The 12844-nt window shown below is 48.6% G+C and overlaps 1 protein-coding gene across 1 annotated transcript in view; it reads right to left on the bottom strand.

Annotated features, from left to right (window-relative positions):
- The window catches only part of LOC140395956 (uncharacterized), a 193072-nt gene that overhangs the window by 41971 nt on the left and 138257 nt on the right, over positions 1-12844 (bottom strand). The window contains exons 30-32 of the mRNA XM_072483985.1: positions 11942-12106; positions 3202-3442; positions 905-984 (exon numbers count right to left, since the gene is read on the bottom strand). Of these exons, the coding sequence (XP_072340086.1) occupies positions 905-984; positions 3202-3442; positions 11942-12106 (486 nt within the window). The remainder of the gene's footprint in view (positions 1-904; positions 985-3201; positions 3443-11941; positions 12107-12844) is intronic.

Genomic DNA, 12844 nt, shown 5'->3' with positions numbered 1-12844 from the left:
GGGGGGGGGGGGGGGGGGGGGGGGGCTACAATGTGGCCTGGCCTGCGATCGAGGCCCACCAATTGGCAGGCCGGCCTCTCTGGCTAGGGGCCTCCTTTCCTACGCGCCGGTCCCTGTAGTCTTGCGCCATGTTGCGTCGGGGCTGGCGCGTTGAAGGAAGCGTAGGAATGCGCGTATCCCGCGGCGCCCAGTTTGTGCCAGGATCAGCAGCTGGAGCGGCGGGAACCGCTCCAGCGCCATGCTGGCCCCCTGGAGGGGCCAGAATTAGTCGTGGGGTCGGCCCGTTCACGCCGTCGTAAAACGCGACGGTGTTTATGACGGCGTGGACACTCTGCTGCGGGATTAGAGAATCCCGCCCATTGTTTCTGAGGCCCGAAAAATTTACAAGTTGTCAAATATCTTGGAACTGCATCAAGTTTCCTTGTGATTATACCCTTGATGGTCTACCCTTCTCTTCTGCTACCATCCTATCATCTCAGGGAGAGCAAGGAGGTTTCTCTGGTTGGTATTATGATGGTCATCACAATTTGCATGGCCCTGTGCTGCCACTTATTATCAGATGATTTGTTGCTCAGCTGTATGGTATGTCCCTCTTTCAAAATTCAGCAGCAACTAGTGTCTCAGCAATGGAGCACGGGGGAACCTGAGATCTCTGCGGCAATGTATGTGCTCATTATTATCCATTCACATACACCAGTAAGCAGCTCCCCCACCTCTGAAATCAGCAATGCTTTTATTTTGGAAATATTTAAAGTACCGGAGCAAATAACGGCGATAGTGCAAGCTTTTTTCACCAATGTTTAGGAGTCATGTTTAGGTTTTCAGTTTTGTTTGGTTGCGGAGCAGACCCGATGGGCCTACTTCTGCTCCTATGTCTTATGTCTTATGGTCTAATCAAACCCACCTCTTTTGGTCCGGAATTTATCTGACCAATTGCTGCTCATGATCTCACCTCTATCTTGATCAACGAGAAGGTACTTGATTCTGTCGATGATAAAAATCCAAATCAGTAAAATTGCTCACAATCCCATCCACCGCTGAAGCAAGATAGGGCTTTCACCAATTTGTTTTTTGCTAATCAGATTTTTTTTTGCCTTTCCCTTCCTTTTTCTCGTTCAAGTGTTGGCTTTTTATGGCCTTTTACAGTCATGATGGCTCCAATACATACAAACAAATAAAATAGGAGCAGAAGTAGGCCACTCGGCCCCTCGAGCCTGCGCCGCCATTAAATAAGATCATGTCTGATCCGTTTGTGCTGAGTTCCACATTCCCGTCTACTCCCGATAGCCCTTGATTCCCTTGACCAACAACAATCTATCTACCTCCATTTTGAAAATATTCAGTGACCCCTGCCTCCATCGCCTTCCGAGGCAGAGAGTTCCAAAATCACACAACTGTCTGAGAGAAAGAAAATCTCATCTCTGTCCTAAAAGGGTAACCCCTTATTTTAAAACAGTCCCCGCCGCCCCCCCCCTCCCCACCCCCCAGTTCTGGACTCACCCACAAGAGGAAACATCCGTTCCTCATCCATCTTGTCAAGCCCATTGAGGAAATCTATATGCTTCAATCTAGTCACTCCACACTCCTCTAAACTCCAGTGGAAACAAGCCCAGTCTGTCCAACTTTTAGTCATCAGACAACCCGTTCATTCCAGGTATCGATCGAGTAAACCTCCTCAGAACTGCCTCCAAAACATTTGTATCCTTTGTTAAATAAGGAGACCAAAACTGCCCGCAGTATTCGATATGTGGCCTCACCAATGCACTTTAGCTCAACCCAGAATCCTTTCCACACATCTGAACCTCAACATTGAGTGATGGAGGATTGAAGGCCCTGTCCTCATCTAAAACCTACTTTTGCACATATTTTCTGGCATGGGTCATTGGCTTGAGAGCAGGAATATCTACTGTGGCTGACTTGAACCTCTTTGAACCCTGCAGCACTAAGCCAACCATTGCAACCACTGCCCCAGCTGAGGTCAGTTATCCCAACAAAGAACTGGAATCAAACAAAGGTTCTTTCAGCCTATACGGTTCTATAACAAGCACTGCCTTGTACATACAGCTCAGAGGGATTGGAAAAAGTGATTCTGAATTAGTCATAGGCAAACTCCATGGCAGTTAATCTGTTAGCCAATTATCTGGGGCAGTGGTAAATAAGTGAGATTAAAGGCTCCCAATAACCCATGGAGAGAGAAATGATTGCATTCCGCTATTCACAACCTGCCCCCTCACATGCTTTGCTGAATGACGGACATTTTCTGTTCATGAATGATTGTATTATCAGGAGTTGTATTGTCAGCTTAGTTCAGTCTTAGCGCTCTCACTTCTAAGCCAAAAGTTATGAATTCACCTCCTGCACTTCAGTGCAGTACAGAGCGTATGTGGCTGGAGGTGCCAACTTTAAAAAAAAAATTTAAAAACATTTTTAAATAATTTTTCCAATTAAGGGGCAATTTAATGTGGCCAATCCACCTGCCCTGCACATCTTTGGGACCCAAGCAGAGACGGAGAGAATGTGCAAACTCCACATGGACAGTCACCCAGAGCTGGGATTGAACCCGGTTCCTCAGTGCCGTGAGGCAGCAGTGCTAACAACTGCACCACCGTGCTGCCCCCAGAGGTGCCAACATTTGACTGAGGCATTAAACAAAAGATTTGTGCACCCTCTTAGATGGATTCATAAGATGCCAAGATACTAGCGAGAAAAGAGCAGGAGTTCTATTGCCATGTCTGGTATTTATCTCTTAATCAGCATCATTAAAAGAGATGAAATGGTCACTATTCTCAAAATTGTTTGACAACATGCTGTCATTAGAATAGGAATGACACTTGAAAAAGCTCTTAAGTTAGCTGTAAAATACTTTGAGGATATCTTGAAGTTGTGTGTAGCACTACATAAACGTCAGTCCTTTATTCCTGAATCTACAACAAGACATGTAAAGTTCCTAAGTCTATGCTGAATCAGCTGATGTCTACCGACATTAACTTTAGGATTCTACGGAGACCTGGGATCCTGATCAATGCCCAGGAACTTCCACTTTCAGAGTACACAACCCCAAGGGGACTCAGCCATTATCCAAAGAATGCACTGGTCAGATTTATATATATATATATATGTATATTTCTTGAAATTCTCCTCTGAAACATCTCAACCCTGTTCCACTTAAAACACATACATAACAGTCAGGTTGAAGCTCACCTGTAGGTTGTGTTAGAGCACAGTTGCTTGTCACATATACCTCTCATGGGGTGGCATGTGCCATTGGAGCCAATCATGTAATACAGCATGTTCTTAGAAGGTTCCAGATCCTTTCCATCGTCACAATCATTCACAGAGAAGTGTTGCTGAGCAACATACGGAATTTTCCATTTTGGGTCAGTCTGATTGTAGACCCCGTCGATTACACTCAGGGACAGGAGGGTAAAATTACTGTGGGCAACTGGAAATAGAAATGAGCAATTTGCCAACGTGTGGAATATTGAGAGCAAGTCACCATGTTCATCTAGCTCCAAATGAGAAATATTCCCAATGCAAAGTTATAGGGAGAAAGAAAAGTACGCGGCAAAAATGGCTGGAGAGGACTGGATTACTAATCTAGAGTTGAAGATCGATGTTCTCATGTTGGAGGAGATAGATGAGCCAGTGTGTTCAGACAATGATAAGATCAGGGCTTTCAGTTCCCATAATCTACACAAAGAGTTCCTGATATCCTGAGTAGCACGGTGGCACAATGGTTAGCACTGCTGCCTCTCAGCGCCAGGGACCCGGTTTGAATTCTGGCCTCAGGTAACCGTCTGTGTGGAGTTTGCACATTCTCCCTGTATCTGCGGGAGTTTCCTCCGGGTGCTCCGGTTTCCTCCTGCAGTCCAAATATATGCAGGTTTGGTGGATTGGACATGATAAATTGCCCGGAGTGTCCAAAGATTAGGTGGGGTTATGGGGCTACAGGGAAATAGGTGGAGGAGTGGGCCTGGGCGGGTTGTTCTTTTAGAGGGTCAGTGTAGACTTGATGGGCCGAATGGCCTCCTTCTGCACTGTAGGTATTCTATGGTCTTGGTCTGGTTGTCAAGGGAACCTATCAATTGTGTTTAAAAATTTACACAGAATAATGGAAGGTAAATCAGCTAGGCTGCTTATCCTGGTTCTTAAGCAATAGGAATATGTAGATGTTTGAAGGCATATTGTCAGCTGCTTCCTGGGATGGGGAATGCTGGATAACATTGGGAGGGTGTGGTGGAGGGGTGGGGAGGTTGGTGACCAATTGTTAATGATGGGGGAAGATACCATTCAGGAAAACGGAACCTGACTGTGATGGAAACCAAAGAAACCTTTGAAATAGAGTTGAGTTTAATTGTTCCTCAACACGCACCTCCCTGAATCTGAGGCTGAACGTCTCATCAGGTAACAGATCCACCTTTGTTTAAATGGAGTTCAGTTTATGAATGGTCTGGGTGGGAATTTGCAGGGTGAAAACCGGCCACAAAGTCTCTTTAAAAGTGAGACTACTTATGTATTACATTTTTGATAAAGCTAAGCTCTTAATCAGAAATGTCTCAGAGAATGTTCACATCATGTCAGGCTGGGAGGGCAGAGACAGAGAGAGCATGAAGTAGCAATGTAACTTCAGATGTTAGATGAAGTATTGACTCCTCTGGGATCTGGGGCGGGATTCTCCGCAATCGGCGCGATGTCCGCCGACCGGCGCCAAAACCGGCGCGAATCAGTCTGGCATCGCGCCACCCCAAAAGGTGCGGAAGTCTCCGCATCTTGAGGGGCCGAACCCTCACCTTGAGGGGCTGGGACCGCGCCGGACTGATTTCCGCCCCGTCAGCTGGCGGGAAAGGCCTTTGGTGCCCCGCCAGCTGGCGCAAAACTGACTTTGCTGGGCGGCGCGTGCGCGGGAGCGTCAGCGGACGCTCACGGCATCCCCGCGCATGCGCAGTGGAGGGGGTCTCTTCCGCCTCTGCCATGGTGGAGACCATGACGAACGCGGAAGGAAAAGAGTGCCCCCACGGCACAGGCCCGCCCGCGGATCGGTGGGCCCCGATCGCAGGCCAGGCCACCGTGGGGGCACCCCCCGGGGCCAGATCGCCCCACGCCCCCCCCCAGGACCCCAGAACCCTCTCGCGCCGCCTTGTCCCGCCGGTATGGTAGGTGGTTTGATTCTCGCCGGCGGGACAGGCATTCAAGTAGCGGAACTTCGGGCCATTCGGGCCGGAGAATCGCCGGGGGGGGGGGGGGGGGGGGGCCGCCAACCGGCGTGGCGCAATTCCCGCCCCTGCTTAATATCTGGTGCCGGAAAATTCAGCAACCGGCGGGATTCACGCCAGCCCCCGGCGATTCTCCGACCCGGCGGGGGGTCGGAGAATCCCGCCCCTGGTGTGTAGAAGGCAATATGGAGAGCATCTGAATAGCACATTTTGTTGAATTTGAGCACACTCCAGTTTAAATCAAGGGCAGGTGGTATTGTCACCGGACTAGTAATCCAGAGACCCAGGGCAATGCTCTGGGGACCTGGATTCGAATCCCACCAGGGCAGATGGTACAACTTGAATTCAATAAGAATCTGGAATTAAAAGTCCAATGATGACCATGAAACCATTATTCATTATTGTAAAAAGTCAGCTGGTTTGCTAAAGTCCTTTAGGGAAGGAAATCTGCCATCCTTACCTGGCCTGGCCTACATGTGAAATGGCCTAACAAAGGCAATTAGGGACGGGCAACAAATGCTACCCCAACCAGTGGAGCCCATATTCCATGAAAGAATAAAGGGAGAAAAAAGCAGTCAAATTCCTCAAGCTGCCGTTCCTGATGCCAGCTTGAAATTTTGGGAAGCCTCTTCAAGCCTTAGCACAGAATGCTTGCTGGAGTCAATTTTCCTAGATTTGTCCTCAGTCTGAATATGCGGTCAGTATGACTCCTGTACATATGACGATGAGGTTCAGACGCTCGAGGCTTGTGAGATATGAGGGCAAGATAGCAGCCTTGAGAGCAATTGGTAAAGCAGCCAAGAGATTGAGGCCTAAAAAAAAGGCTGAAAATAATCAGCGGGTCAGGTATCATCTGTGGAGAGAGGAAAGCACAGGACTGGAAGAGAGACAGGGGAATGGGAGGTGGGAAGGGAGCAAAGAACAAAGGAGTGATTAAATGATAAAAGCAATGTTGGTGCAAGGTGAAAAAGGATGGCAGTAATGGGACAAGCAAAGAAACAAAGAGGAGGTCTAGACGAGGTGTAAACGACAACAGCAGAATCATTACCAGCTCCGCTGTCCAAACCTAGTTCTTAACATGGAGGCAATCAAGGATGAACTAAAGAGGGTTCAGCAGAAACATGTTCCCATAAAGAAAAGAGGTGAGACTCTCAAATCTAGGCACCTCTGGATATCAAAGAGCAGAGAGAGTTGTGTGAGGCAAAAAAGAAAGTTTATGTCAGACACCTAGAGGTCGCTGTCCAGAATGCAGAGCGCAGTATGTATACAAAGTGCAAAGTACAGTCATGAAAACAAAACAGGCAAGTTAAAAATCGCCAAAACCAAAGGGTGGAATTTGCCCCCAATAATGTCCGAGTTTCAGGTTCTGACTGAAAACTGGTGTGGGAAAGTTTTCCATTGAGATCAGCCCATGTGATGCCATTTTTTAGAATGAAGGAGGCGTGTTTTGTGCCATCATTGTGAGGGTGGGGCCTACAGACGCTAGCAAGCCTGGCTCCACAGAAATCAGGGCGTCCTATTGAAAGGGAGCCCCGATTTAGAATTGAAGTTAAGGACCTCATCGTCGCCGGCATCAGGGCATCAGAGCCCCCCTCGCCCACCAATATGGCCATCTCCCCCCACTACACCCACCACAGCACTCAACCCCTTCTCAACCGCCCCCACCCCCCCCCCCCCCCCCCCACCCCCACCCACCATCGCCACTCCCGCAATACGAGGGAAAACACCCTGGAAAAGCCAGGTTGACAATGTCAGATTTTCACCACCAGGTTGGCATTGCTAGGGTTCCAAGGGGCTGTGCCAGGGTACTGCCCGACCATGTCTCTCACCACCCGGGGACTGTACTCACACCGAGCCCCAGATGTGGTCATCATGACTGGTTTTCTATCTTTTGAAACCAGCCGTGATTCCCACCGGCGTGAATCACGCGGCGGGGAGGGGGAACACACGGTGAACCCGGACGAGATGGTGTGAAGCCGTTTCTGAATATTAAAATGCAGTTAATGATAATCAGTTCCATGCCCTCGCTAGGCGTGAGCCTGATAACATCAGTGGAGATTGACCGGGAACGTTGTGTCTGGGTTCTTGCCGGTTCAAATCCCGTCATGGACCTCAGTGAGTGTTAGTGGCCATAACTGGATTTGCGTCCGTGGAGAACGGGGCCAAAAATCGCCCCAGAAAATATATTTTATCAATAAAGAGTAAGAAGTTAACAGGAAATCAGAGACCGGCCGGTAACTTGGATGGAGATGCAGACGAGGACATGGTTCTCAAGGAATTATGTGGGTCTGTTGTCATTAAAGAAGTGGACAAAACAGATGTTACAGTTATGGAGGATGTATTTGAAACATTGAATGGGATAAACATAGTGAGGTAGGAAATACCGAATGGGTGATTCACCAGTCCCGGATGAAATGCAGTCTCGTATGAAGGGGGATTATGAGTAAGAAGAAAAAACTGAGCCCCTGACCATCATTTTCAGTAAGACGTCTTACAACACCAGGTTACAATCCAACAGGTTTATTTGTAATCACTAGCTTTCGGAGCATAGCTCCTTCATGAGGTTGGCTAAGCTCCGCCAGCTAGTGATTCCAAATAAACCTGTTGGACTTTAACCTGGTGGTGTAAGACTTCTTACTGTGCCCACCCCAGTCCAACGCCGGCATCTCCACATTATGGCCATCAATTTCAAGTCCTCACTGGCTACAGGCAGAGAACTGAAGGATTGTTAATGTTTCACTATTGAAAGAGAGAGGAAGGGCTAGACTGAATAGTAAAAAGCCAGTCAGCCTGACCTCGGCGGCGAGCACAACATTGGAAAACAATTCTCAGAGAGGGTCGAAAGGCAGACATTAATTGGGGGCAGCACACATGGATTTGTTAAGGGATACCCATGTCTGGCTCACTGGATTGAAATTTGAGGAAGTAAGAAGGAGGATTGATGACGGCAGTGTTATCGATATGGTCTGCATGGATTTGAGCAAAACTTCTGACAAGATCCCACAAGGCTGACCGATAGTTCATGAGATCCAAAGGAACATAGTTGGTTAGATCCCAAACTGGTTCAGTGGTAGGAAGCAAAGGGCGATGGGTGTTTTCGTGACTGGAAGACTGTTTCCAGTGGGGTTCTTCAGGGTTTGGTAGTGGGTCCTATGCTGATCATGGTTTATATCAATGATTTAGACCTAAATCTAGAGGTGTGTTTAAGAAGAAAAATGGCTGTGTGGTTGATTGTGAGGAAGAAAGCAGTAGGCTGCAGAGAGACATCAATTTTCTTCCCACACCTAGTGATGCACTAAGGCAGACTTTCTTCTATTTCCGTAGCGAGTAATTCGCAGAAAGGTCGCTAGTCTGTCGCCAGAGACTTACAGCTTGAGGGGCGCCACTGCACATCAAGCATGGCCGACCACAAGTCCCTCCCGCTCTTACTGCCAGCCAATGGCGTGTTGGAAGGATTTATAGGTTGAAGCTCAACCTGTATTGGTTGCATTATGAACGCACATTCCTTCCTTGGCCACCAAGTATTGGAGTAGGTCTTGAACCCAGAGCTCCTGACAGGGACACTACCCAGTGCACCACAGGACCCAATAGACTGGTGAGATGGACAGAAATGTGGCAAATGGGATATAATGCAGAGATGTTTCAGGTAATTGAACATAGAACATACAGTGCAGAAGGAGGCCATTCGGCCCAACGAGTCTGCACCAACGCACTTAAGCCCTCTCTTCCGTCTATCTCCCTAACCCAATAACCCCTCATAACCTTTTTGGACACTAAGGGCAATTTATCATGGCCAATCCACCTAACCTGCACATCTTTAGACTGTGGGAGGAAACTGGAGCAGCCGGAGGAAACCCACGCACACACGGGGAGAACGTGCAGACTCCGCACAGACAGTGACCCAGCAGGGAATTGCACCTGGGACCCTGGTGCTGTGAAGCCACAGTGCTATCCACTTGTGCTACCGTGCTGCCCTAAATTGGTTTGAGGAAGACAGACAAGGCAAGCGAATGCACCATCAATCAATCTAAGAAGTGCAGAGGAACAGAGGGACCTCGGAGTGCCAGTCCATGATTCACTAAAAGCAGGACAGGTGGATAAGGTGGTCAATTATAGGCCGGGGGCTGAAGCATAAGAGCTCCCGGAAATTGGATCTCCCAGCATCCACCAGTGAGTTGCGCCACACCGCGCTGTTTTTTGGGCGCAAATGCGACCCAGTAGATCCTGCCCTAGGTTAAAAAATACTCCTCGACTCCCCTCTAATCCTTGCACGAATCACTTTAATTCTTTGCCCCCTGGTTATTAACCTCTCTGCTAAAGGATACAGTTCCTTTCCATCCATCTTACCTCGGCCCTTCATCATTTTATACATCCCAATTAAATCTCCCTTCAGCACCCTCAGTTCTGAAAAAAACAAACCTTGAGCGGGGTCTCCGGTCCGCCAGCCGTGTTTTCCTGGGTGGCGCACCCTTGTCGGCAACGGGATTCTCTGGTCTGCCAGCCGTGTTTTCCTGGGTGGCGCACCCTCACCGGCAGCGGGATTCTCCGTTCCTGCCACCTGCCAATGAGATTTCCCATTGTGGCCACCCCACGTCGCTTTCAAACACGCGGGCGTGGGTGCGTTGCCGGTGCAACGGAGAACCCTGCCCGCGGAGATCCCACTGAAAATCTATCCAAATATTTCCTGATGGCTAAAGTTTTGTATTCCTGGCACCATCCTTCGAAATCTCTTCTAAATTTCTACCCTCTCTAGTGCGAATACATTCTTTCTGTAACACAGTGACCAGAATTGTCAGCATTACCCTAGCTGCCGTGCCAAACATTTTTAAAAATACTTATCCCATGACCATCCCTTCTGCCCTTTTATCAGTTGGATTACTTCTGCCTCACACACTATTTGTTTGTTTAGACCCTTTCCCCATCTCTACTTGCTAAAACCTCCGGGTCTGACATAAGACCCTGAAATGTTGGTTTTATGCCACCGCCATGGCATGTTTTTCAGCGGTGGAGGTGACCGTCCTTTGGCCGCTGGCAGGATCATCCAGATTCACCGCCGTCAACTGGCTTTCTCGTTGTTTCCACCTTGCGGTGGTGATCTACCTTGGCGAGACTGGAATATCCCACCGACGGGACCAGCCAGGCGTTAACTCTGTTTCTCTCTCCACACCTCTCTCCAGAATAGCCAATGTTGTTCCTTTGTTCAGGAAGGGTAGCAAGGATAATGCAGGGAACTACAGGCCAGTGAGCCTTACATCAGTGGTAGGGAAATTACTGGAGAGAATTCTTCGGGACAGGATCTACTCCCATTTGGAAGCAAGGGGTCGTATTAACGAGAGGCAGCACGGTTTTGTGAAGGGGAGGTTGCGTCTCACTAACTTGATAGAGTTTGTCGAGGAGGTCACAAAGACGATTGATGCAGGTAGGGCAGTGGTTGTTGTCTATATGGACTTTAGTAAGGCCTTTAACAAGGTCCCTCATGGCAGACTGGTACAGAAGGTGAAGTCACACGGGATCAGAGGCGAGCTGGCAAGATGGATACAGAACTGGCTAGGTCATAGAAGGCAGAGAGTAGCAATGGAAGTGTGTTTTTCTGATTGGAGGGCTGTGACTAGTGGTGTTCCGCAGGGAACAGGGACCTTTGCTGTTCGTAATATATATCAATGATTTGGAGGAAAATGTAACTGGTCTGATTAGTAAGTTTGCGGACGACACAAAGGTTGGTGGAATTGCGGATAGCGATGAGGACTGTCAGAGGATACGGCAAGATTTAGATCGTTTGGAGACTTGGGCGGAGATGGCAGATGGAGTTTAATCCGGACAAATGTGAGGTAATGCATTTTGGAAGGTCTAATGCAGGTAGGGAATATACAGTGAATGGTAGAACCCTCAAGAGTATTGACAGTCAGAGAGATCTTGGTGTACAGATCCACAGGTCACTGAAAGGGGCAACACAGGTGGAGAAGGTAGTCAAGAAGGCATGCTTGCCTTCATTGGCCGGGGAAATGAGTATAAAAATTGGAAGTCATGTTGCAGCTGTATAGAACCTTTGTTAGGCCGCACTTGGAGTATAGTGTTCAATTCTGGTTGCCACACTACCAGAAGGATGTGGAGGCTTTAGAGAGGGTGCAAAAGAGATTTACCAGGATGTTGCCTGGTATGGAGGGCATTAGCTATGAGGAGAGGTTGAATAAACTTGGTTTGTTCTCACTGGAACGAAGGCGGTTGAGGGGCGACCTGATCGAGGTCTACAAAATTATGAGGGGCATAGACAGAGTGGATAGTCAGAGACTTTTTCCCAGGGTAGAGGGCTCAATTACTAGGGGCATAGGTTTAAGGTGCGAGGGGCAAGGTTTAGAGGAGAGGCAGGTTTTTTTACACAGAGGGTAGTGGGTGCCTGGAACTCGCGGCCAGAGGAGGTGGTGAAAGCAGGGACGATAGTGATGTTTAAGGGGCATCTTGACAAATACATGAATAGGATGGGAATAGAGGGATACGGACCCAGGAACTGTAGAAGATTTTAGTTTAGACGGGCAGCATGGTCGGCACAGGATGGAGGGCCAAAGGGCCTGTTCCTGTGCTGTACTTTTCTTTGTTCTTTGTTTACACACAGATGCTTCTGTTACGAGATGGAGCCAGTGCCGGTGGTGACAATGGGAGGAAACCGGGGGAGGGGGGGGGGACTGAAACATGAGGAGAGAGCCCATCAGGTGGAAGAATTAAAGATGTACCTTCATTCTCTGCAACAACAACATAGATCGAGAGGTGGCCGTATGCGGCATCCAGCTGTTTCGCAACTGCATCGAACACCCCACAGTCTGGTAGTTTCAAAATGATGCTGGATGCCCTTATGGAGACATCCTCATTGATCAACAGTCTTGGTTTTAGCACTGGCTCTAAAAAGGAGAACAAGAAGATTGAATAATGGCATTTACAGAAAGATTTATACCTGAAAACTCCTTCCAATTAATGGAGCACTTCTGAAACGCAATCACTTTTCTAATGTAGTAACCGCAATAGCCAAATTTGTGCACAGCAAGATCCCACAATGTGATCAATGATCAGAGCATCCGTTTTGGTTGAGTGATAAATATTGGTCAGGACACCGGAGAGGTCTTCCTCCTCTTCAAGCAGGAGGAAGGGTTCCTCCACATGAGAGGGCAGGTGCAGCCTCGGTTTAACACCTCATCCAAAAGGCTGCATCTCTGGCAGTGCAGCAATCCTCCCATACTGCAATGGAATGTCAGCCGAGATTTTTGTGCCCCAGAGCCTAGACTGGGACTTGAACTCATGATCTGTTGGTGGGAGTATTACCATGGTTGTCACTTCAAAACAATACTTTTATGCTCATTCTGACAGCGGGTGAGGGAGGTTAAAGGGGTACGAAAGTCTAGGGAAGAGTCATTTTTCAGTTCTCACCAACCCCCCCTCCCCCCAGTTGATTAAACTCATCCAAGGCAGTGATGGGGCCAACACAGTGGCACAGTGGTTAGCACTGCTGTCTCACAGTTCCAGGGACCCGGGTTCAATTCCAGCCTCGGGTGACTGTCTGTGTGGTGTTTACACGTTCTCCCCGGTCTGCGTGGGTTTCCTCCGGGTGCTCCGGTTTCCACCCACAGTCCAAAGGTGTGCAG

The sequence above is a fragment of the Scyliorhinus torazame genome, chromosome 19 (genome assembly GCF_047496885.1).
Source record: "Scyliorhinus torazame isolate Kashiwa2021f chromosome 19, sScyTor2.1, whole genome shotgun sequence".
Lineage (NCBI taxonomy): Eukaryota > Metazoa > Chordata > Chondrichthyes > Carcharhiniformes > Scyliorhinidae > Scyliorhinus > Scyliorhinus torazame.
This window is presented reverse-complemented; position numbering and strand designations above follow the sequence as displayed.